The sequence below is a fragment of the Suncus etruscus genome, chromosome 9 (genome assembly GCF_024139225.1).
Source record: "Suncus etruscus isolate mSunEtr1 chromosome 9, mSunEtr1.pri.cur, whole genome shotgun sequence".
NCBI lineage: Eukaryota > Metazoa > Chordata > Mammalia > Eulipotyphla > Soricidae > Suncus > Suncus etruscus.
The window spans coordinates 902,355-929,004 of record NC_064856.1 but is presented as its reverse complement, the minus strand read 5'-3'; the positions used below and the strand labels follow the sequence as shown (position 1 = coordinate 929,004).

At 43.6% G+C, this 26,650-nt stretch overlaps 1 protein-coding gene and 2 non-coding genes across 3 annotated transcripts in view; 1 reads left to right on the top strand and 2 right to left on the bottom strand.

Annotated features, from left to right (window-relative positions):
• The window catches only part of ABHD12 (abhydrolase domain containing 12, lysophospholipase), a 65,076-nt gene that overhangs the window by 24,402 nt on the left and 14,024 nt on the right, over positions 1-26,650 (bottom strand). Inside the window, exon 2 of the mRNA XM_049780240.1 lies at positions 3,858-3,982. Within this exon, the coding sequence (XP_049636197.1) occupies positions 3,858-3,982 (125 nt within the window). The remainder of the gene's footprint in view (positions 1-3,857; positions 3,983-26,650) is intronic.
• On the top strand, positions 11,064-11,170 carry LOC126019709 (U6 spliceosomal RNA). Its single transcript, XR_007499337.1, has one exon. It is a non-coding gene; the product is annotated as a U6 spliceosomal RNA (small nuclear RNA).
• LOC126019509 (U1 spliceosomal RNA) lies at positions 12,844-13,004 on the bottom strand. Its single transcript, XR_007499187.1, has one exon. It is a non-coding gene; the product is annotated as a U1 spliceosomal RNA (small nuclear RNA).

Below are 26,650 nucleotides of genomic sequence, written 5' to 3'. Positions count from 1 at the left end.
CAATTGCAACTGATAAATCTACCATTGAGGGCCCGGAGAGATAGCACAACGGCGTTTGCCTTGCAAGCAGCCGATCCAGGACCTAAGGTGTTTGGTTCCAATCCCGGTGTCCCATAGGGTCCCCCGTGCCTGCCAGGAGCTATTTCTGAGCAGACAGCCAGGAGGAACCCCTGAGCACCGCCGGGTGTGGCCCAAAAACAAACAAACAAACAAAAATCTACCATTGAGTCTTATGAAGTTTCTACAGATGTGACTCTTTTGTTCTCTCGCTGGTCTTAGGGTTCTCCAAACTCATAACTTTTTCTATTTTGTTGAAGTTCTCTTTCACTGCTGTTCTTGCTCCAGTGAGCATCATGACAGTAGCTGTTTTTTGGTTATGTTTTGTTTTTGGGTCACGGCCCCATAGCAGATGTTTTAAAGTTCTCATTAGGGAATTTAGAAAGTTCTCATGTGCTTGTAGTTCTTCCCATACTTTTATCTTCACACATTGTCAAAAATGACAAACTCCCCTTAATTTACAAGCTCAGCTTTCTCTTAGAAAAAACAAATGCTGGGGCCAGAGAGGTGGCGCTGGAGGTAAGGTGTCTGCCTTGCAAGCGCTAGCCAAGGAAGGACCGAGGTTCGATCCCCCGGTGTCCCATATGGTCCCCCCAAGCCAGGGGCGATTTCTGAGCGCTTCGCCAGGAGTAACCCCTGAGCATCAAACGGTGGCCCGAAAAACTGAAAAAAAAAAAAAAAAAAGAACAAAAACCCAAAAAAAGAAAAACCAAATGCCATTTAGCATCATACATTTTACACCTATTTTAAGACAACCAAATAAAAAGTACATTTTAGATTTATGAAGTAATATTTATCTCATCACTTCTCCTATCATCCTTCTTTAGAATAGAAACACTGTGCTGGAGAGAGCATGGAGGTAAGGCATTTGCCTATCATGCAGGTCATTGGTTCGAATCCCAGCATCCCATATATTCCCCCGAGCCTACCAGGAGCCATTTCTGAGCTTAGAGCCAGGAGTAACCCCTGAGTGCTGCCAGGTATGACCCAAAAAACAAACAAACAAAAAACACTGTTTAGTTAGTGATTTCAAATTTCTATAATAGATTGAACAACCCAAACTTCTAATCCAGAAGCCTGCAAGCCTTCACAAACAATACATATGGGGAGTTATCTAGATCTATCTAGATCCTTGGAACCCCAAGAACTACCTGTCAAAGCATTACACATACTTCATTTTACAATGCCTACACACAGTCACCCAATCCTTCAGAAGGATGTCCTGTCCTCTCCCTCTTCCTCCTGCTGCTGCTTCTCTATCCACCTGTCTACAAGTCCCCTGCCTGGTCTGCTGCCCAAGTATCTAGCTCTCAAATACATGAGGTTTAAGCTCACTCTCAGCAAATCAATACACCACAGAGCACATCTCAGCTAGCTCCTGTGTTACATGCAACTAATCTGAAGACCACCAGACAACACGCTGTGCACCAGGCACCATGTATTATCTTCAATAATCTTATTTGTAGCTGGGGTCTCTTTCTTTCTCTAGCCCTTCGTTGTTGTTGTTGTTTTAGGCCTACAGCTGGCAATGCTCAGGAATTACTCCAGCGGTATTCAGGGGACCAACGAAATGATGGGGACTGAGCTCGGGTCAGCATGTGCAAGGCAAGTGCCCTACCTGCGTCATATAGCTCTGGCCTCATCTCTAGCTTTTTCATGATACAAAAGTAAACACCCTCAAGATGCATTTCTGGCAACCTACCCAGAACACAGGCTCTCTCTAAGTGTACTTAGCTTTGCCCCCAAGTCAAACAATATAATGTGGAATAATTAAGAGAAACACACACAAAGAGGGGCTGGAGCGACAGCACAGTGGTAAGGTGTGCCCCGGTTCAAATCCTGGCACCCCATCTGCTCCCCTGAGCCTGCCAGGAGCGACTTCTGAGCACAGTGCCAGGAGCAGCTCCTGAGCGCTGCCAGGTGTGGCCCAAAAACAAAAAACAAAAACCACAAAGAATAAGTCGGGAAATAAAGACCCAGTTAACTTGCAGTAACTACAACCTCTACAAAGCCAGCACATCAGAAGCCTATATTGTATCTGGTTTTCTTAGGGGAAAATATTTGAAGGTTTTTAGGGAAAGGGACTATGGAGCTAACTCAAGAGGCAGAGTACATGGCTTACATTGTGAAGCCTGAGTTTAAGGCCCAGCACTGGGAGGCCTCCATGCACTACCAGGCAAAACAGCATATGTGAGTGAATACAGCCTTACAGGATTGAGCTCTAAACCATCAGTTCCATAGCTCCAGCGGCTATTACCGCTCAATGACAAAATCCAACTCTCCCAAGCCCAGAACATAGTTTGAGACGCTCCCCTCACAAAAACCTCTGATTTTCCTTCCTTAGGGACCACACCCAAACGCTTAGTCCATGGAGCAGAGCAAGCCTGGAAGTTGACACTATGTATATGGATGTGTGATTATTATTTTTTAAAAGGCAGCGCACAATATTTTTCATTGAACATCTTTCAAAGGACAGCTGGAAAAGACTGCAGTGTTCTGAACTTGAATGCTTCCAAACTCTCTCCATGTTATTAACATTTTCAGTGACCTCAGCTACAGAAAGACCTGCAGCCATGGTATGATTACCGACACAAACAAATGCCAGCCCTGGAGATATCATTTTCCTTACAAACATCCCTGAAGTGGGAAGTGGCAGAAGAAAATTTCTGGGTGGGAGAAAATTTCTATTTCATTTTTTGAGTTGTTTATTTTTTGGGGGGTGGGGTCACACAGTGATGCTCAGGGGTTACTCCTGGCCCTGCACTCAAGAATAACACCTGGGGGGCCTGGAAGGTGGCGCTAGAGGTAAGGTGTCTGCCTTGCAAGCGCTAGCATAGGACGGACAGCGGTTCGATCCCCCGGCGTCCCATATGGTCCCCCCCAAGCCAGGGGTGATTTCTGAGCACATAGCCAGGAGCGTCAAATGGGTGTGGCCCAAAAACCAAAAACCAAAAACCAAAAAAAAAAAAAAAAGAATAACACCTGGCAGTGCTGCAGGATCATAAAGAATGCAGGGGTTAAGGGGCCGGCGCTGTGGTGCTAGAGGTAAGGTGTCTTGCCTTGCCAGCGCTAGCCTAGGACGGACCACGGTTCGATTCCCCGGCGTCCCATATGGACCCCCAAGCCAGGAGCGACTTCTGAGCACATAGCCAGGAGTAACCCCTGAGCGTCAACAAGTGTGGCCCAAAAACCAAAAAAAAATATTGGAAATAAAATATTGGGGCCGGAGAGATAGCACAGCGGTGTTTGCCTTGTAAGCAGCCGATCCAGCACCTAAGGTGGTTGGTTCGAATCCCAGCGTCCCATATGGTCCCCCGTGCCTGCCAGGAGATATTTCTGAGCAGACAGCCAGGAGTCACCCCTGAGCAACGCCGGGTGTGGCCCCAAAACCAAAAACCAAAAACCAAAAAAAAAAAAACACAGACTATCAAGGGCTGACGCCAATGTATCACTGGTAACATGTTTCCTTTCATGTGATCAACCCAGATTTGACCTCTAAGATCCCATTCCAAAAAACTCACCAGGAGTGATCCTTGAACAGAGCTGGGAGTAAGCCCTGAGCAATGTTGGGTGTTGTCCTCAAACAATAATAATAATAATAATAATAATAATAATAAACAGATTTAAAAAAAAAAGAATGCAGGGATTAAACCCGGGTCGGCTGTGTGCAGAGCAAATGCCTTACCTGCTGTACTCTAGCTCCAAGGTTTGTTTCTTATCCAGAATATAGCAATATGTTAAACACTGTGAACATGAACTCTCACTGAAACTGAAGAAAAAGAAAAAGCCAGAGTACTTACCAAAATTTAAGAAAATCAATTTGGCCTGTATCCCAGGACATAGTTTGATGAGAAACGGAATGGCAATGTACAATCCCAAAACGAAAAGAAGGATCTTCCTCAGCCGAAACAACAGGCCCTTTCGCCTATGAGAGAAAAACAGTGAACACATCAGAGGGAGTAGGTGCAATTTTGCTGTAGTTGACTGACAGCATTATCCAAGTTATTAACCAAGAGTCATGCACATCTTTTCCCATAAAAACTGCCAAAAATAAGAGTAGACCCTGTTTTTGTAAAAATAATTATTTTAGGTGGTTTTTAAATTTTGAACTTAAAACTCTGCAAAGGGGCAAGGGGGACGGTAGTTTCCTAGGTTTGCCCTAAAATCACAACATTGCACAGATATAGTCTCAGAACAAGTCCAATCTGTAGTTGGACTGTCATACAAGTGGCTGCCTCTGCTCTTTTATCCTCGTTCTGCAAGCCAGCCCGGTTTGAGGCAGCCCAGGAATTTTTCATAGGAAGCAGCAATATCTGTAAACCTGCCCATCCAGGTCCTGAGAGGATGCAGGGAACGGAGAACATGTCCTTGTTCATCAGTACATGCCCAGGTTTCTGCTATAAGCCTCTGCAACCTACATGAGGTCCCTTTCTAGACACCTTGGGACACAGGCCTTCACCCTAGTTCCTCAGTACTTTCTTTTTCTTGTTCTCATTTTTTGTTTGTTACTCCTCACTCTGCACTCAGAAATTACTCTGGGGATCGAACCCAGTTTAGTCAAGGGCAAGGCAAATTAGTAACTCTTGATTAATAACAATTGCAAGAGCAACTGCACTGTTGTTCTGGCCCCCTCTGTATACTTTTTAAGTCACCAGCAGCCCCAGATTTACTCACTTTGTTCCCAACTGCCTTTCAAAAATGTTCCTAGTCCAGAGATTCTCTTGGACAATTTCTTGGACAAAGAAACCTGTGTATAACTAAAACATGAAGGCCTGAAAGAACTTCTGTTTATATGGATTATAGTTAGTATTTGTGATAGAAGCTAAGACAAAGAAAAAGATACGAATAACCAGTAATCTAATAATAAAATATATCAATCTACTACATATCACGAAAAAAAATGCCACTTTAGGCAGCTGGAGTGATAGTGCTTGTCTTGCATGCAGCATTCCCAGATTCAATCCCTGGTACCACATTTGATTTCCCCAAACTCTGCAGAGTAAGCCTGAGTACAGCTTGGATTGGATCCCAACATCCTCCACCCCAGAGAGAAAAAGAAGAAAAAAAGAAAAATTGTATTTTTCAATACAATACACTTTATTGAGAAGACTGTGGAGTTAGACAACTTAGTATGCCTGGAGCCTGTAGTTGGTTTTATGCCAGGATGCTTCATAGGTTAGGTCTCCCGTTTTTAGGCAAACGATTTGTCCTTTCTATTTTCCCCATATTTTGCTGTGCCTATGCAAACAATAACCACAACTGCCATACACACACACCTTTTTATTGTATTTTTATCTCATCTTTAAAATAAAAGAGCTTACTAAACCTTCTGCTTTTGTATTAATGACTTTATTGGAAATAGAATAAATTTCACAAATACACTTGCTGCTGAACTTCTTTCTTTTTTCTTCTCTTCATTTTATTTTTTAGTTTTCCTTTCTATTTTTCTTTTTCTTTTTTTTTTTATATTTTTGGTTTTTGGGCCACACCAGTTTGACGATCAGGGGTTACTCCTGGCTATGCACTCAGAAATCGCCCCTGGCTTGGGGGGACCATATGGGATGCTGGGGGATCAAACAGCGGTCTGTCCTACACTAGCACTTGCAAGGCAGACACCTTACCTCTAGTGCCACCTTCCCGGCCCCTATTTTTCTTAATACCTTTGCTTTCCCTTATCTCGAAACAAATGTATTATGATCAGTTATGTCAACTATGTGAGACATTTTCTTTAATTAAAAGAATTTTCAAAAACAAAAACAAGTACAATAGCATGTACCATAACATAAAAAGATAATAATGTGTTGGTTTTTAGGGAAGTTAGTTTCACTAGTGAAAACAGGCCCTCTGAAAAAACACTGGGGAGCCCTATAAGAACCCATGGAAACATGGGAATTAGAGCGTTCTCAAACTGTTAACCTGAACTCCTGACACATGCAATTTTACAAATGAATCTCAAAAAAGCATTAAGTGCCATTAATTAACACTAATAGGGTCCTACAACGTGGCTCAGCAGGAGGGCACTGGGATTGCAAGTATGAGGGCCTCGGTTCAGTCCCTAGCACCCACATCAATGGTGCACGAAATCAGCTAAGGTGGAGTCTTTATGCCTTCAGTTCAGTGGGACAGGGACAAAACTGTAAGACACTGGACAGGGTGATCTGGCCTAGACTGGGTGTCCAGGGAAGGGTTCACAGGACAGAAACACCAATGAATCCAGAAGTTAACAGATGTGGCAGAACAGTTTAAGGAGCTGATTAAAGCAACCTTCCAAGAGGAAAGACAAAATAGCTATTGTGCTTAATGGTGGCAGCCTGAAATCAACTGATCTAAGATCCTAGACACAAGTACTACAATCAAGGACAAATTACTTCACCTCTGTGAGCCGTGGTTCCCTATGTGGTGGGATATAATCAGGAATGGCACACAAGAATGCTGCCAGTGCATAAAACTCCTAAGCAATAAGCTCAGAATACATCTATAACATTTTTTTTAATTCCTACTCTGTAAAAGAACAGTGTCCAGGGCCGGAGAGATAGCACAGAGATAGGGCATTTGCCTTGCACACAGACGATCCAGGACAGCTCGTGGTTCGAATCCTGGCAACACATATGGTCCCCTAAACCTGCCAGGAGCAATTTCTGAGTGCAGAGCCAGGAGTGACCCCTGAGTGCCACCGGGTGTGACACACAGGAAAAAAAAAAAAAAAAAAAGAACAGTGTTTGGGCACAATGAATGGTCCTCAACAGTGAACAGTTAAGCATAAACTGAAGACCTAAGAGCTAAAAAAGATCGGATTATATACTGAAGAAAAACCAAGAGTCCATCAAGAAGCAAAGGTGCTAGAGAGAAAGATGGCTCACTAGGTTGGAAGAATGCTTTCGTGCCTGAGTACCAGGCACAACCCCTGAGCAGAGCCTGTAGTCCCCAAGAGCCACTGGGGATGCCCACAAGCCACACACATACAGCAACAACAACAACAAAAAAAAGTGAACAGTATTGCCCCCAAGGTGCCTAAGGTTGTGTGTGTGTGTTGGTTGTGTGTGTGTGTGTGTGTTTTAGCCACACAAGAGATGCTCAGTTGTTACTCCTAGCTCTGCACTCAGGAATCACTCCTGGCAGGCTTAGAGGACTTACGGGATACTGAAGACTGAACCTAGTCGGCCCCATGTAAGGATGTAGAGTAAGTGCTGTACTATTATTGCTCCAGCCCCTACATTTTTTTTTTTTTTTGGTTTTTGGGTCACACCCGGCGGTGCTCAGAGGTTACTCCTGGCTGTCTGCTCAGAAATAGCTCCTGGCAGGCATGGGGGACCATATGGGCATATGGGACACCGGGATTCGAACCAACCATCTTTGGTCCTGGATCGGCTGCTTGCAAGGCAAATGCCGCTGTACTATCTCTCCGGGCCCTGCCCCTACATTTTTTATTTTAAAAAAAGAGAGTCAGACTTCATCTACTGATGAAGTCTGTTTCTACTTTGTCCTTTCAGAACACATGTTTCATCATCTTGTACGTGCTTGTTCCCAGCAAGCAGTGAACTGGAATCAAAATGCTTTTTGAGCACTGTTCTTTAATAAATTAAAATTGACTTGAGTAAAACTTAAAAGAAGAAAAGAAAGAAGAGAGTCTACAACCAAGCACAGAACCACCAAATGCAGACACTAAGTTTGTGCCAGGGTCCTGCACCAGCATCTCTGTCAGGGCCGCTTGTTTCCCTCACTCTGCTTTACCAGTACCCATAGAAACCTGGGCTTTATTGTAAGTCAGGTTATTATTTGTTGTAAGAGCAGGAAGCTGGCACATTTGTGTTCCGTGAGCACATAAAGATATGCCTACAGGGCCGGGCGGTGGCGCTCGAGGTAAGGTGCCTGCCTTACCTGCGCTAGCCTAGGAGACGGACCGCGGTTCGATCCCCCCGGCGTCCCATATGGTCCCCCAAGCCAGGAGCGACTTCTGAGCGCATAGCCAGGAGTAACCCCTGAGCGTCACCGGGTGTGGCCCAAAAAAACCAAAAAAAAAAAAAAAAAAAGATATGCCTACATAAAGACTCTTCAGAAATGTTTATGAAAGCTTTATGACAAAAGGCAAAACAGGAGACAAGTACATTCATTAATGGGGAAGTGAAAAAATAAACCATTTGTTCTTAGCGATACTGCTCAGCAATAAAAGAGTGGGGCACAAGATGTGTTCCACTTCGAATACAGGCAGGGGTGGGGGTGGCGGATGGGGGCATTGGTGCTGGGAATATTGCACTGGTGAAGGGGTGTTCTGTTTATGACTCAAACCCAACTACAATCATGCTTGTAATCATGGTGCTTAAATAAAGAATTTATTGGGCCCGGAGAGATAGCACAGCGGTGTTTGCCTTGCAAGCAGCTGATCCAGGACCAAAGGTGGTTGGTTCGAATCCCGGTGTCTCATATGGTACCCCATGCCTGGCAGGAGCTATTTCTGAGCAGACAGCCAGGAGGAACCCCTGAGCACCGCCGGGTGTGGCCCAAAAACAAAAACAAAAATTTATTAAAAAAAAAAAAAAGAGATAAGGGCCCGGAGAGATAGCACAGTGGTGTTTGCCTTGCAAGCAGCTGATCCAGGACCAAAGGTGGTTGGTTCAAATCCCGGTGTCCCATATGGTCCCCCGTGCCTGCCCAGAGCTATTTCTGAGCAGACAGCCAGGAGTAACCTCTGAGCACTGGGTGTGACCTAAAAAAAAAAAAAAAAAAAAGAGATAAGATCCAAAAACAAAAAATAAATTGTTACTTAGAATGCTAAAGTCTACTAAGAAAGAGCATGAAAAAATTAGGCTATAAACAATGACTAGGAAAAAAAATCAATTTCCTCTTATTTTAGGTAACTGTTACCAACTGTTATTTTATTAATATTCTCAGACACTCCCTTCATAACAATCTTCACTAATTTCTAATAAGGCTGCTCTTTCTTACTGGTAAATGAGAATATTTCCCGAACTCCAGAGGAAAAAGTGGTGCCTACTGTTGTAATCTTGGAGGCTCGCTTTTCCTCACATTTCTATGCTCATGAGCAAAGGAACAATTTTTCCTACAGACTCTACCACAATTCACAGATTACCAGAACCATCTGCCAAGGGAATCGTAAAAATACATTAATAGGGGCCAGAGAGATAGTATGGAGGTAAGGCGTTTGCCTTTCATGCAGAAGGTCATCAGTTCAAATCCCGGCGTCCCATATGGTCCCCATGCCTGCCAGGAGCAATTTCTGAGCATGGAGCTAGGAATAACCCCTGAGCACTGCCGGGCGTAACCCAAAAACCACAAAAAAAAAAAAAAAGAATACATTAATAATGGATTCACAGGCAGTCTAGTAAGCACATTCTTGGACCTTTTTTGTTTGTTTGTTTTTGGGTCACACCCGGAGGCACTCAGGGGTTACTCCTGGCTCTACACTCAGAAATTGCTTCTGGCGGGCATGGGGAACCATATGGAATGCCGGGGATTAAGCATCCATCTGCCCTGGATCGGCTGCGTGCAAGGCAAATGCCCTAGTGCTATGCTATTTCTCCGGCGCTCTTTCTTGGACATTTTAAATAATTTTCACACAGTAACTTGAACATGAATATTTATATTCCCTATATTTGTAATAAGCCCAAACTCAAAAGATTCCAGATTGAGTGGATTAAGCAAACAAAAGCACAATCAAACCACAGAACATCATGCAGCTATAAAAATGTATGAACTACTAATTCTACAACCTGGGAATGAAACTCAGGGAGAAAGTTTTTTTTCGATATTGCATGAGCCCATAATACAACATTCCTGAAATGACCAAACAAGAGAATTAGAGCAGATCAGTGGTTGCCCTGGTTGAGGGATGGGAAGGAGTCGGGAGCTATTATAAAGAGTGGTACAAGTGACCCAGCCGGAGTGGGATAGGTCCCTTGATGAGAAAGAATGACGATGGTTCCTTGAAACTACACACAAAGATGCTTACAGCGACATACATAAGAATGGTGCATTTAAACCAGTGAAACCTGAAGAAGTCTTTTTATCGGATTTTATCACTGTAGATTTCTTGGGGCTGATTCTGTCCTATAGTTATGGCAAATACTATTATTGGAGAAGAGTGGGCTATGAGGAGCCCTGGATTTTCCTGCATCATCTATGAAGCCTCCTGTGAATATATAATCATTTCAAAATAGGTTACAAACAAAAGAAGTAACCGGAACAAGTCTACGTTCACAGTAGAGGAAATCAAGTCCCAAGGAGGTAAGCAGCCTGTCTGAGGCTAACCCCCAGGATGAGGAGACCTGACGACTGCCCCAGGACCCCCACCTCCTCTTTCTTGGCTATCTTCTCTCTGTCTCTCTAAGGAACAGAGCCCTTAACCAGAGGCAATTACCCACCATGCAATCTGGATCTTTTTCCCTAGAAAGACAAACTTTTTTTTTTGACATTATAAAAAGTAACTTTAAGACAGATCCAGAGGGGCTAGAGCAATAGCAAAGAGGTAGGGCGTTTGCCTTGCACACGGCTGACCCAGGACAGACCTGGGTTTGATCCTCAGCATCCATATGGTCCTGAGCCAGGAGCAATTTCTAAGTGCATAGCCAGGAGTAACCTCTGAGCATCAGTAGGTCTGACACAAAAACAAAAACAAAACAAAAATCCTCAAACAATCCTTATTTCAATCAAGTTAAATAGCCTGGTTAACTAACAAGTCAATCTGGTATAATAAGAACATAAGATGGTGGTCCTGGAGAGATAGCACAGTGGCGTTTGCCTTGCAAGCAGCCGATCCAGGATCAAAGGTGGTTGGTTCAAATCCCGGTGTCCCATATGGTCCCCTGAGCCTGCCAGGAGCGATTTCTGAGGGTAGAGCCAGGAGTAACCTGAGTGCTGCTGGGTGTGACCCAAAAACCAAAAAAAAAAGTCTCAATTCAAAAACAAAACATTTGATGACTGAGAAAGTGACTTGTCTATTAATGAATTCTAGTAACTTCCCTAAATCCCAGTGTTACAAATAAAAATGGGTGCTTGCTTCAGCAGTACATATACTAAAACTGGAACAATACAGAGAAGATTAGCATGGTCCCTGCACAAGGATGACACACAAATTCGTGAAGCATCCCATATTTTTTCAGTATGTACCTAAAATATTACTGTGAAAGATTTCGGGGTTTTTTTTTTTTTTTTTTTTTTTTTGGTTTTTGGGTCACACCTGGCAGTGCTCAGGGGCTACTCCTGGCTCCAGGCTCAGGGGACCATATGGGATGCCGGGATTCAAACCAATGACCTTCTGCATGAAAGGCAAACGCTCTACCTCCATGCTATCTCTCTGGCCCCACTGTGAAAGGTTTGTAATTTACTTTGATCAAAAATAAAAATTATTTAATTAGAAAATGTGCACTGGGAAAAGGTCCATTATCATAATAGAAGAAAACTTTCTTTTTGTGTGTGTTTTTTTTTTTGGTGTGTTTTTTGGGGGGCCACACCCGGCGGTGCTCAGGGGTTCCTCCTGGCTGTCTGCTCAGAAATAGCTCCTGGCAGGCACGGGGGACCATATGGGACACCGGGATTCGAACCAACCACCTTTGGTCCCGGACCGGCTGCTTGCAAGGCAAACGCAGTTGTGCTATCTCTCTGGGCCCAGAAATCTTTCTTTTAACTCTCTTAAGAATTACCATAACTAGAAATGAGAATACACAATCTGATAAAAATATGAAGGTAAGATATAGTACAATGATGGGGACCGGAGAGATAGCATGGGGGTAAGGCGTTTGCCTTTCATGCAGAAGGTTAATGGTTCAAATCCCGGCATCCCATATGGTCCCCCGAGCGAGCCAGGAGCGATTTTGGAGCATAGAGCCAGGAGTAACCCCTGAGTGCTGCCAGGTGTGACACCCCCCCCCAAAATAGATTTGGTACAATGAAACGGCATGTTCTTTTATGAAGGTAGTATTTAAGGATAACTTATTATTAAAACTAATATATATAACAAGTGTTTCCTTAATTTCATTTTTTGATTATGTATTGCAAATGCCTATAAAACTACTGATTCTGAATGATGGGTTTATATCTTGCAACCTTGTTTATAGTTTTATTTTGGGTAGTAATTTTTAGGCTTTGTTATAAGATTATGTCTTATGCAAAGAAAAATAGTAGGAGTTGCTCCTTCCTAATCTGCATACCTTTTATTTCTTGCTTCACTGCCTTGACTATACTCTCCAACACACTGTTGAGAGTAGTAGCAAAATTAGATAAATGCATTCAACCTTTCATGTTTCTAATAATTTGGGTGTGAGAGAGTCTGGCAATTCTTGGTCAACCAGGCCAATGGTTCAGTGTGAGGATCCATGGATGTGGTGGTGCTTAGGTTCTACAGTGTCACCTGGGCCACCTTGGGAATCCCAGAAGCCCACATCAATGCACCAGGTAATGCAAGAGGGACCATGTGGTGTCAAAGACCACACCATGGTGGCATGTTCAAGGCATGTTCTTTAACCCTGGTGCTCTCTCTAGCCCTTATTTATTTTTCTGGTTCATTGCATGTGGCCAATCCAATTTTGACTATCAGTGCCCATATGATGCCCTGAACACGCTGGACTCAATACCAAGAAAAATTTTAAAAAAGTGAACTTTCTAACCTGATAAATGACAACTACTTAAAACTTATAACTGACATACATACTAAGTGAAGGACTTGAAAGCGAGGGATGTGATTTAGTCCTAAAGGATGTGCCTAAAACAACTGTTAGGAACAACTTTGTAAACCATAGTATTAAAAATAAAGTAAGTTTTCTAATTTTTTTTTCAGGGAGAACACAATGCAATACCCCCACTACCACAAATTATGCAGTTGAGTTCCCCACATTTGGAAAATCGCAGCTGTCAGCACATTGTAGTGCAATGGATAAACCTCACCCTGGAAAACTCACCTTCATGGCCATGGCATCCCCCCTGCCAAAAAGGATTTTTCTTTCTTTTTCTTTTTTTGGTTTTTGTTCACACCCGGCAGCGCTCAGGAGTTACTCCTGGCTCTGGACTAAGAAATCGCTCCTGGCAGGCACGGGGAACCATCTGGATGCCGCGATTTGAATCACTGTCCATCCTGAATTGGCTGCATGCAAAGCAAACGCCCTGCCACTGTGCTATCTCTCTGGCCCCTTAAGTATAAATTTTTTAATTTTATGGTATAAAATTAGACTCTTCCCTTATGATCCTTTATGTTTCTGCAAGGAAACTGATAATGCCCCAAAGCTCTTTTCTGATTTAAGTTCTTTATTTTGTGTGTGTGTGTGTGTGTGTGTGTGGTTTTTGGGTCACACCCGGCAGTGCTCAGGGATTATTCCTGGCTCCAGGCTCAGAAATTGTTCCTGGCAGGCACGGGACCATATGGGACGCCGGGATTCGAACCGATGACCTCCTGCATGAAAGGCAAACGCCTTACCTCCATGCTCTCTCTCCGGCCCCCTGATTTAAGTTCTTAACTTTTACAGCCTAACTAAAAATCTTTCAGTTTTGTTTATCTGTTAAATTATTTCTAGCAGTTTATTATCTCAATTGTTCTATTCCTTATGTTATTAATTTATTTTCTACTCTAGTAAACTTTTGCTTGACATATAGTTCTTCTTGACATATAGCTCTTCTTTCCCCAGGGTTTTAATGTAGTAGCTTAGCTTATTATGAAATTTTCTTTGAGGGGCTGCTCCTGGTTTTGTGAGTGTAATTTGCAGCAATTGGTTGAAGGAATTTGAGGTGTTTGAGGGAACATGTAATGCCACGAACTGAATCTGGGCACCAGCATGCAAAGCCTGAACACGAGCTCTATGAGCTGTCCGCCCTGCCTAATCTGAAACTGATGGAAATAACTATTTTCAACTGTAAACATGGGTCCAGTATTTTTACAAATAACTCGTATTTCTAGACAAATGTTTCCTCTAATAGAACGAAGGCCAACCGAGGGGACAGGGCAATAGTACAGTGGCTAGGGCACTGGCCTTGCATGCAGTTGACATGAGTTAGATCCCTGAGTAGTCTCCTGACTCTTGAAGGTGTGACCTCTGACCACAGAGCCAGGAAAAAGCCCCACGTTTTGAGATGAGCCCCAAACCAAACCAAAACAGTACAGCCCAATTCTATTGTACTTCTTTTTGAAAATCTAAGTAATGGACACTTGTGCATATCAGTATCTAGGGAGGAAGAAAGTTTCATAAATGTTGTCTCTTTTCATTCCTTTTGAGTTATATGCCAAAAAATCAAATTACACAGTTGAAATATTTTAATGCTATGGTAGCTCACTGCAGTCCTTTTCATTTTCATTGGCAACCAGTAAGTTGAGATTAGAATTGCAAAATAATTTTTATGCAGTCATATGATGTACACTATTCAATCTCTCAGATTTCACGAGATGTGAGTTCTTTTCTCCATTGTTTCTTGAAGTTAATCTGCCTTGAGCAAGAATACTGGGGACTCATCTACTTACCAGTTTCATTTTTCTTTAAAATCAACTACTTCATCTTTGAGTTCCAAATACAGACTTGCCCTTAACAGAAATCACCTTAGGAATCCTTATTCACTGTTGGTGTAAATAAAAATGGGTTCAGCCTCTACAGAAAAGAGCGTGGAAAATTCTAAAAATTAAAGAGAACCACACTATGATCCAATATTCCAATCCATAGCACCTAACCAAAGAACGTTAAGAATAAGAATCTGTACACACACACACACACACACACACACACACACACACACACACACACACACACACGAATATACACAAACCCTTGCGGAAAACACCCCCCAGAATCTACCCCCATACCAATAACAAAAAATTGCATGCCGTTCCATCAACTTCAGCAAGTATGGTGACCAAGAGAGGTGCAATTCTAAATGTTTATCTTAGCTGACTTAATCTCTTTTCTTTATCTGAGAGTCTAATGGTTCCTTTTATATTTTGGGGTACAAATATCTTGAGCTTTGAAATAAATCCCTAGGTTTCAAGTCAAAAAAAAAAGAAAGAATAAAAATTTGAAAAGAGACATGGACAACAGTGTTGTTTACACAGCGCTGTTTACAATAACCAAGATCTGGGAACAATACAACAGACGAGAGGCTAAAGAAGATGTGTGTATCGCAGTGGAACAAAGTCTTCCACAGGACTCAAGAAAGCCATGATAAACAAAGTCAGTTGAAGTTAGAGAGGTAGGGGCTGGAGAGATAGCACAGTCGCAGAGCCTTTGCCTTGCATGTGGCCAACCCGGGAGGGACCTGGTTCGATTCCTGGCAAGGTCCCCCAGCCTGCCAGGGGCAATTTCTGAGTGCAGAAACCAGGAGTGACCCCTGAGTGCCACTGGGTGTGGCCCAAAAACCAAGGAATCAATTAATCAATCAATAAAATAAAAAAAAAGGAGAATTAGAGAAGAAAGATGATCTTATCCTTAATGCTATGTAAAGATTCAAAGCAAGGGGGAATACATACTATCCAATGAGACTAAGGCAAAAAACTGAGGTCACTAAAGCTTGAGGGTGGGTGAAAAAAAATGAACAGAGGTGGAAGAATCCATGACATTCCTCTAGTGGTGGATAAGGTGTAGTTAAATCTGTACCCCTAAAATGCATAAATATCCACACTCTTGCAAATCAATGAAATCACAATTAAAATATAATATTAATCCTTGAGGACCAATTTAGCCAAGAATCCTCCTCTTAATGTCTCCTCTCATGAATTTTCCATCTACTCATTCTTCCTCCGGCAATCACTGACCACAAATCCCACCCACAGTCCCCCTAAGAGCCAGGGGGTAGACATCAAGTTGACACTTTCCAACTAACTGGTTCCTAACTCTTTCATGCCAGCCACCCGCCTAAGCTCCTTTCCCTACTGCAGCCTCTAATCTTCCTATGTAAGAAGAAAACTAAGGAGACACCTTCTTGTCTTCACTGGGGCTCTTAAGAGGCCCAGGGATGTACGAACAGCCACTTGTGGCTGAAGAGAATGAGGAACACAAACAGATGCTTCACTCAAACGTCTCTCCCCCAAATTGAGAAATCCCACTACAGGAACAAAGGCGATCAGCTAAGGTGCATTGCCTGAAGGCTCAGAAACCAAGTAAAGGGTTCCAAGTAATAGGAGGGGTGGGGGAAACCAAGTAAAACAACTAAAGGAGCTCCAATGATCGGCTTTCCTGAGGAAAACATCTATGAATGAGTTTGTTTACTTAAATGAACTATTCTTGACATTGAAAAGAAGGAACCTTCACTGTGTTATCTGGAAACTCATTCCAAAAGTATCTTGCAGGGGCCGGAGAGACAGCATGGAGGTAGGGCGTTTGCCTTGTATGGAGAAGGATGACGGTTCGAATCCCGGCATCCCATAGGGTCCCCGGAGCCTGCCAGGAGCGATTTCTGAGCATAGGGCCAGGAGTAGCCTCTGGGCACTGCCAGGTGTGACCCAAAAACAATAACAAAAAACAAACAAGAAAGTATCTTGCAATTAAGAGGGGAACGAGGACACCAAGCTCCTCAGTGACTCCTACTGAACCATCTCTACTCTGAGAACCAAAATGATGGATTCTCATCTCTCAGAGGCCATACAACAGTGATCAGTGCTGGCAGGATTCTCCACATATCTCAGGATGGCTTCAGAGGATGGTAGTGCTCTACACCTTGACTCGAAAGCCAGAGTGTTAGTACAGTGAGAAGAGTGCTTGTCTTGCATGTGACTGACTGAAGTTCAATCCCCAGCACCCCTTAGAGTCCTGAACCCTGCCAGAAATGATCCCTGAGTGCAGGGATAGTAATCAGGGACAGGGATCCCTGAGTGCCAACAGTAAGTCCTGAGCACTTCATGACCTCAGCAAAAGCGCCCACAACCAGTCATCTCCCGGCACCACAGCCTGGAGACATGCTTCTTCAGACTCTACATACTTCTCCAGGTGCATCCCCAGCTGCACAGAAGGAGGAACTGAGATGGTGGGGGTATGTAAGCCTGGGAGAGGGGGGGACTGAGATGGTGGGGGTATGTAAGCCTGGGAGAGGGGGGGACTGAGATGACGGGGGTATGTGAGCCTGGGAGATGGGGGACTGAGATGACGGGGGTATGTAAGCCTGGGAGAGGGGGGAAACAGATGGAGGACTAGCTTCTCTTCAGATATTCAGATTGTTTGGGATTTCCTTCCTACCTTCCTATCTGTCTGTTCCCGATTCTCCACCAGAGGGGGGACAGAGTGCTGGGTGAAGAATCAGAGCGAGGCCTTTCAGGAGGCAAACAGCCCTATGGGGTTGGGCCCCAAAGCGAACTCCTTGCACGGGTGGGGATGCCTGAGGCAGCACAGCACAGCAGAGCACAATAGTGCATACAGCACAGCACAGCACACACAGCATAATGCCACATCGTGTGGCCATTGCACAACTGGACCAAGCCTCCTTTCTCCAACTTGAGGGGAACCATCCTGAAAAGCCATTGTGCAGAATAAACATACAAGAAAAGAGCTGCTTGGTGAGGGGAGCCACACAGAACTGCAGAAGTGACTGCTGGGGCCCAGACACTCCCTGGCTCTGATTAACCCTCAGGAGCCAGAGCCTTCCCAGACCAAACCAGTCAGCTCACTGGGCCCTAATTGCTTGCTGATGTCTGAAATTACAGTCATTCTTGCTTTGTTCTTTGTTTTCAAAGTTCTTTAGGCCAGGACTGGCTGTGCTCAGTGCTGTGCTCTCAGGGATCCCTCCTGGTGGGCTTGGACTGTGTTGCATGCTGGGAATCAGACCTAGGTAGATTGCATGCTTGAAAACAGGAGTTTAATGTTTCAGAAGTGATGCAGTCATGCCCTATGTGGTGATGGAAGGAAAAGTCAGCCTCCTTGAGCACTGGTCTCTCAGTGAAGCTGCTTTTCTTTTTTCTTTGCCCTGAAACCTACCCTGGCAGCTTCTCCTATAGCCTTAGTCTCAGAACACACTGCACCGTAAAGCCAAGCACAGTGGGCAGTGTGTAGGGCACTTGTACACAGCCAACTGGACAAAATGGACACATCTTGATGTTAAGCAAAAAAAAAAAAAAAAAAATTAAAAACGGGGGCTGGAGTGATAGCACAGTGGTAGTGTTTGCCTTTCACACGGCTGATCCAGGATGGACCTCGGTTCGCTTCCTGGCCTCCCATATGATCCCCAAGCCAGGAGCCATTTCTGAAAGCATAGCCAGGAGTAAGCCCTGAGCATCACCAGGTATGGCTCAAAAACCAAAAATAAATCAATAAAAACCTTGAAGTTAAGGTTTGTGCTAAAAAAGTCATACATGCAAGAAAAAATACCCTCCTAGTTCCACTTAGATAAGGTAACCCAGAGTATTCAAGTTGACAAAAACAACAGTGGTGGTCAGCAGCAGCTAGGGTAGAAGAATTTATATTTAGTGTCTTTACCACCAGTACACAATGTTATAAAAATGCCTTATTAGAGAAATTAAACCCTTTTTCATTTAGCTTGTTCATTCAGGGAACATTACACATGTTCTAGCCCTAGAACTGTTTATAAAACATTACAAATCTTGGGCCCAGAGAGATAGCACAGCGGCGTTTGCCTTGCAAGCAGCCGATCCAGGACCAAAGGTGGTTGGTTCGAATCCCAGTGTCCCATATGGTCCCCTGTGCCTGCCAGGAGCTATTTCTGAGCAAACAGCCAGGAGTAACTCCTGAGCAACACTGGGTGTGGCCCAAAAACAAAAACAAAACAAAACAAAAAACATTACAAATCTTGGGGGCCGGCGAGATAACATTAAGGTAGGGCGTTTGCCTTGCATTCAGAAGGATGGTGGTTTGAATCCCAGCATCCCATATGGTCCCCTAAGCACACCAGGAGTGATTTCTGAGCGTAGAGCTAAGAGTAACCCCTGAGCAATGCCGGGTGTGACTCAAAAGCCAAAAAACAAAAAACAAAAAAAACCATTACAAATCTTGAAGAAAAGAACTAAGTGCCTTTTAACAACAGAACAACAAACAACCTATTCAGTGGTGCTATTTTCAGTCAAAATGTTATTTGAGAAAGTGAGAGTAAAACCTGTAGCAATACAATTTAAAAACAAGAGCCTTAAGTATATAAGCAATATAGGCTTTCAGAGTGGGAAAACAGACTCATGTGCAAACTAGTTATCTTCTACAACCTTTTCGTAGCAAAAAAAGATGGTGAGAGTAAACTGTAGAATGCATAACATACTATACAACTTTGTGCTTATAAAAGGCTGATAAGATCTTGAATTGGGGGGCCAGCAAGATAGCATGGAGGAAAGGCATTTGCCTTGAATGCAGAAGGACGGTGGTTCGGATCCTGGCATCCCATGTGGTCCCCCAGCCTGCCAGGAGCGATTTCTGAGCATAGAGCCAGGAGGAACCCGAGTGCTGCCGGGTGTGACCCAAAAACCGAAGAAAAACAAAAAAGGTCGAGTTGAAGTCTAGGTACAGCTCAGGTCAGTAATAGGAAGAACAGAATACTGCCATTAGCTGAACAAAGGGAACTGTACGGAAACTAACTTTGAGGCTATTAAAGAAATTGCTTAAAGTACAAACAATCAGTGAGTCTTATTCTAAGTCTAGTCCACTCTTTCTGTCCACAAAAATCCTTAGGATTACTGTAAATACAGAGAGAAAATCCTACAAGGAATCTTGACCTTGAATTTCAGATCGACTCAACTCAAAACTCCAATAGCTGGTGGCAGTTTACACCAACAAAAGTTCTAGCATGAAGATGGCAAGAACATCATGAGAAAGAAAACCATGAAAATGCTGATGGAAAGCTCTTTTATATAATTAAAAAAAATTTTTGTTGAGCTATAACTGACATAACTATGCATAAAATGTATACTTTTGTGTTTTAAAAAACATTGTTTTACAACAGTGATGGAACAGAACTTCTAGACCCGTAAAGAAAAACTCCATCCTAGGCTCCATCTTATGGCTTGTGCAAATGCCAAGATCTCTAGTTTCAGAGGCCTGATCTTTTCCATGACTGAGCGGAAAGTTTCCAGACACCACAAAAGAACCTAGGGGAGAGTAAAAGAACAGGTACGGAGCCTGGAGTTATTCCCATGACAGTATACTTCAAGGGCGAAGAAACCCTGTCTTAGGCCAAGGGAATTCAATTTCTAATCTCCCCAATATTTACTGTGCCTATGGGGGGAAAAAAAGGCACAAATTAATTTTTTTAGTTGTTATTGTTGTAGGTTTTTGTTTTGTTTTGTTTTGGTGCTCTGTTTTGTTTTTATTTCGGGACTGTGGTTATTGTTGGGTTGTGGTCTTTACTGCTGTGGTGCTTTTCGGGGTTTTGCTTTATTTTTTATACTAATGTTATGGGTTTTTTTTTTCCTTTTTTCCTTTCTTCCCTTAAATTGATATTTATAGCCTCTAGGACTCCTCCCATTTTTTTGCTTGTTTGATTTTTGATCCCTCTCATTTTTTTCCTTCAAACAAAACCACATAAGAACAAACAGTCGCATGAACGTTGAGTAGAAATAAAAAATGATCAGACTTAGGTACCAAATCCAAAGCCAAGGACAGCAGAATCGATACCAAATCTACAACAAATTAGAGATGCGATGTTACCAGAATAGAGTTTGATTCTTTTTGGTCTCATTTGTATTATTATTTTTGCATTTTGGGCCACACCCAGCAGTGTTCAGAGCTTACCCTGGCTCTGCACCCAGGAATTATTCCTGACTGTTCTTAGGGGGACCATGTGGGATGCTGGGATTGAACCCAGGGTCTGCTGAGTGCAGGCAAGTGCCCTACCCACCGTATTATAACTTGGCCCTGGTCTTACTTTTGTGACTTGTTAATTTCTGGTACAATCCTAGGGCTCATTAGTTCCAACTACTGAAGCATGGCATTTCTGACTGTTCCAGCCAGTGTTCCATGTCTTATGGTCTTGCTGCAAATGGATTGTTTCATTTAAGTCTTACAGAAAGTTGTTACTCCAGATCAATAGTTTCTGCACTCCCAATCTCTGTTGAGTAATCAAGATGGATCCTCTGCTGCAGGTGGACTGAATCTTCACTTTGCCTTCTCTGTCCTTGAGCATGAAGGTCTCCCTAAACCGTTGTTACCATGTCCTCAACTTAGGTAGTCTGGCAGACTCCTTGGGCTGCAGAGGCAGAATCCTAAGGCAGTAAAGAAGCAATCATACATACCTCACCTATTTGTTTGCTAGCCCTTGGAAGTGTTTTTCCACTGCCTCATGTCCAGTGTTTAGAAAATGTGGGGCCGGGCGGTGGCGCTGGAGGTAAGGTAAGCCTTACCTGCGTAGCCTAGGAGACGGACCGCGGTTCGATCCCCCGGCGTCCCATATGGTCCCCCAAGCCAGGAGCGACTTCTGAGCGCATAGCCAGGAGTAACCCCTGAGCGTCACCGGGTGTGGCCCAAAAACCAAAAAAAAAAAAAAAAAGAAAATGTTTGTATCCTGCATTTCTCCTATTGCTGTTGTTTTGGTTACCTTGTGAAGCACTGGCATACTTCATGGTAAATTCATTTCCTTTAACTTGGTGGCTACAAGTGGAAGTTGTGTGTTTCTTTTTGGTTGATATGGGTTAGATCTGGCTGTGCTCATGCAGTGATGGACTGGAATGCATGGTCTTGCACATACAAGGCATACCTACTACTACTTGGGCTATATCCTAGGTCTGGAAGACTCTCAGCAGTCCTCTCCCCAATAACTGAGGAAGGGGGGACTTCCTCAATGATGTTCAGAGTCTAGGAACCACTTTTGGGATACCTGGCCCAGAAGGCAAAAAAAAAAAAAAATTACTGCTCAGCCTGGTAGTGTGGTGGAGCTAAGTGGTAGGGACTAAATTCTTGACTACATGCAGGAAATCCTTTTCCACCTCTTTGAGCCTCTTTCCAGTCCTGATTTTCTAATTTTAGATGTCTAGATTGCATTCCCAGCAAATTCTTTTGTACTGTAGCTATCAAAACTGTTAATACTCAGATTTACTTCACTATTATAACATATACTGTAAATGCTGTTATTTTTTATATGCTATTATAAAAATCTGACACACACACTCCATTATACCCTTTAGAAGTTCTCAGCAGAAACAGGAGTACAAATCAAGATTTATTCCCATGTCCAAGAGGTTGATTAATTTTATTCTCAACTTTTTTTTCTGTTTTCTATTCTCAACTTTTTTTTTTTTTTTTTGGTTTTTGGGCCACACCCTGTGACGCTCAGGGGTTACTCCTGGCTATGCGCTCAGAAGTTGCTCCTGGCTTCTTGGGGGACCATATGGGACGCCGGGGGATCGAACCGCGAAGGCAAGGCAGGCATCTTACCTCCAGCGCCACCGCCCAGCCCCCTATTCTCAACTTTTTAGGTGGAAACCTTAACCATTATTCAAATTTTATTTGAATTTAGAATTATATCGACTCTACAGGATTGAAAATTTCAAGGTCTTAGAATACAGAACATTCCATAAATGTCTCTTTGTTCGATAGAGGAAAACAAAATATCATGAGAACACTGCAGCAAAGTTGAACAGCAGGACATCAGACGGTGAAAGGGTCTCATTATCCCAGCAAAGAAAAGGATATTTACGCAGCTTAGCCGTTTCCAAGTGCTTTAAACACAACTGAATTGTCACCTTTTTTTATAGCACTTTACATCGACCTTGACATTTCATATTATATTGACATGCTACTATTTTTGCTTTTTTCCTTCATGAAAATAGAAGCTATTTCTTTCTTACTTTCTTTTCTTTTTTTTTTTTGGGGGGGGGAGTGGTGGTCACCCAGCAGCGCTCAGGGGTTACTCCTGGCTCTACTCTCAGAAGTTGATCCTGAAAGCTTGGGGGGGGGGGGTGGACCATATGGGATGCCGGAATTCGAACCATCGTCCTTCTGCATGCAAGGCAAATACTTACCTCTATGCATTCTCTCTGGCCCCAGACTATTTGGTAGAAAAAATACAATATTCCCACTATATACCATACTCCTATCAGTGACCATCCAAGAGAGTTCCATGTACTCAACAGATGACTTTTGAATTTTCATTATAAAATATTAAATTTTGTTTGTTTGTTTGTTTTTGGGCCACACCTGGTGATGCTCAGGGGACCATATGGGATGGTGGGAGATCAAACCACAGTCCATCCTAGGTCAGCAAGGCAAATGTCCTACTGCTGTGCCACCGCTCTGGTCGCAAAATCTTTATTGATTTGTGTGTGTGTGTGTGTGTGTGTGTGTGTGTGGTTTTTGGGTCACCGCAGTGCTCAGGTGTTATTCCTGGCTCCAGGCTCAGAAATTGCTCCTGACAGGCACAGGGGACTATATGGGGCGCCGGGATTCGAACCGATGACCTCCTGCATGAAAGGCAAACGCCTTACCTCCATGCTATCTCTCTGGCCCCTCTTTATTGATTTTTTATTTGGGGTGGACCTGCTAAGCAGTGTCTGAGATCTAGAATTCAGTCTCCCCCCCCCCCCCCCCGCCACACCCGTTTCATGCTCAGGGGTTACTCCTGGCTAAGCACTCAAAAACTGCCCCTGGCTTGGGGGGACCATATGGGACTCTGGGGGATCGAACCGCGGTCCTTCCTTGGCTAGCGCTTGCAAGGCAGACACCTTACCTCTAGCACCACCTCGATGATTCTCACCCATGAGGCTACAGTTCAATGTGAGGCCCAGAAGATGAGGCACAACTTAAGCCATGCAATGCCACGGATGACCTGGGTCACCCTGGTGGTGTTTGGGAGCCTCCTGCCTGCACCTGGTGGTATCTAGGGGCCCACATGGTACCAGGAATTTAACAGGGTTAAGCTGAATGCAAAGTCTTCAACTTCAACTCATATAACTATTCCTCCCTAATAAAGAAAAAAAAATTTTTTTGAGATAAAAGAGACAGAAAACAGAAAGGAAGAGAGAAAAGAGAGAAGAGGTAATGAAGAAAGAGAGAGGGAGGGAGCAAAGAAAAGGGAGAAGTGAGAAAAGGAGAGGAGAGAATATAGGGTGGAGAGAAGATGGGGGGAAGGGAGAGGATGAGGGTGAGTGTCCCCCAAGGAATGCCTCTCACCATGGCAATCACCACCCCAAGGCAATTTCTCATTTGGAAATTCCTGCTTTGGAGCTGGCAGAACCTCCTAGGAGATTTCTCTGAAGCTGTATTAGAGGCTCCCAAGTGGCCTATGTGGGTGTTAACAGTCCCTTCCTTTTGGAACCTCAAAGCAAACAGTAAAGCAGGCTTGGTCTACTTTCAAAGGGTTCTGCCATGGTATATCTTGGCAGTGAGAACTGCTTCCCCACACTGAGAACTTCTTTCTTAATCTGGAGCCAGCTCTGCAGGTTAATGCTAAGTGTTGTGCATTCCTCCTGCCACTGAAGTGAGAGCCTACTGGAGGAGCTCTCCGAAGACAAACCACCACACAAAAGAAGTCAGAGCACCAAAGGACAAATGTAAAAATCTCTGGCCACTGCTGCAATGTGACAACATCAGCGGGTAAGAGCTGACAGCAGCTATATGTAGAAAATGCTCTCTTCTTTCATCTTCACATCCCTGTGCCACTGCAGCATCTAAAAGCATGCCAGCTGTTTGCTGAAAAAAGATGAATAAGTATCTGACCATTGGGGTAGGAAGACAACATTACAGAATTCGAAAAGAGTAGAACTGTTTGGTGCTGTGTGCAGAGACCTCTGGATTCTGCTTCATTGCTGTCCTGTGGCCTGGAATTTGATCCTTACCTCCCATCATCCCAAGAGCACTTCTTCAGAGATGAGCTGTCCCGCCCACAACGAGTGGAAGAAAAGGGCCACCACTGCTCTGCTTTGCAGCCACACGCATCTTCTAGCCAATGAACATCACCATAACACGTAAAAACAAACAAACAAACAAACAAAAAAACCCACACTTGTTACAAGCGTGACAATGGGGAACACAATGCAGGCCAATATCAGGCATAGAGAATGAAGATGGTAGCTCTGATGACCTGAACAAGGCCAACCACCTAGTTAGTCTCTCAGATATGGAGTTTAGAGAAGAAATATGGAGGATGTTCACAGAACTCAAAGGAAGCATAAATCGAGTTGAATGGAACACAAATAAGAATCAAGAGGATGGGGCCGGAGAGATAGCATGGAGGTAGGTAGGGCATTTGCCTTGCATGCAGAAGGATGGTGGTTCGAGTTTCAGTATCACATATCATCCCCTGAGCCTACCTGGAGCTATTTCTGAACGTAGAGCCAGGAGTAACCCCTGAGCGCTGCCAGGTGTGACACAAAGGCCAAAAAACAAACAAAAACAAACCAAAACAAAACAAAACAAAACAAAACAAGAATCAGGAGGATACGAAGATAGAAATCAGAAAACTCCAAACTGAAATAACAGGTCTGAAAAACTCAGTAGACAAATTGAAAACTAAATGGAAAGCCTCTCAAACAGGGTAACAGCAGCTGAGGATAGAATCAGTGAGCTGGAAGATGAGATGCATAACAACTCCATACAGCAGAAGAGACTGGAAAACAGCCATAAGGCAAATGATCAGACAATGGAAAAATTACTCAAACATGTGGACAGATGAAAATAAAGTCTTTGGGGGCCAGAGCGGTGGTGCAAGCGGTAGAGTATTTGCCTTGCATGTGCTGGCCTAGGATGAACTGCAGTTCGATCCCCCAGCATCCCATATGGTTCCCCAAGCAAGGAGCAATTTCTGAATGCAGAGCGAGGAATAACCCCTGAGCATCACCGGGTGTGTCCCAAAAACAAAACAAAAAACAAACAAAAAAAAGAAAAAAAAAGTCCTTGATAAACTCAAAAGAAACAATATTGGAGAATCATTGGAGTCCCAGAGACCCAGGAAGAAAATTCCCAGGAAGAATCAACAGTCAAAGGTATCACTGCAGAGAAACTCCCAGAGCTAAAGACAGCATGCAATCAAATCCTGCATGCCTGAGGAGTACCAGCTAAAAAAGACCCGTTGAAAAGCACCCCAAGACACATTTTAGTCACAATGATGAATCCCACAGATAGGGATAGAATATTTAGAGCAGCAAAATCAAAAAGGAACATTACATTCAAAGGAGCATCCTTAAGATTTCAGTAGACCTGTCACAAGAAACCCTTAAGGCTAGATAGAAGGCAGTGTAGGATATAGTGACAAAATCTAACAAAGTGAGTGCTTTGCCTAGAATACTGCACCAAGCCAGAATCACTTTCAGGTTTGAAGGAAGTATACATAGTTTCATGGATAATCAACAGCTCAGAAACTTTAAAGACTCAAAGACAGTCTTAAAAGAAAAACTGAAAGGCCTACTTTAAGACATGACAGAGCAGGGCCAGAGCAATAAGCGCAGCAGTAGGGCATCTACCTTGCATGTGGATGACCCAGGATGGACCTCAGTTCGATCCCTGGCATCCCATATGGTCCCCCAAAGCCAAGAGCGATTTCTAAGCACATAGCCAGGAATAATCCCTGAGTATCACCTGGTGTGCCCCCACCCCCAAAAAAAAAAAAAAAAAGACAAAACAGATCAACAGACATACCAAACTTCTACACAAAGATGGCATTAAATCTCATGACAATTATCTCTCAATGTCAATGGACTAAATGCACCTGTTAAGAGACACAGAGAGGCAAAATGGATCCAAAAGCTGAA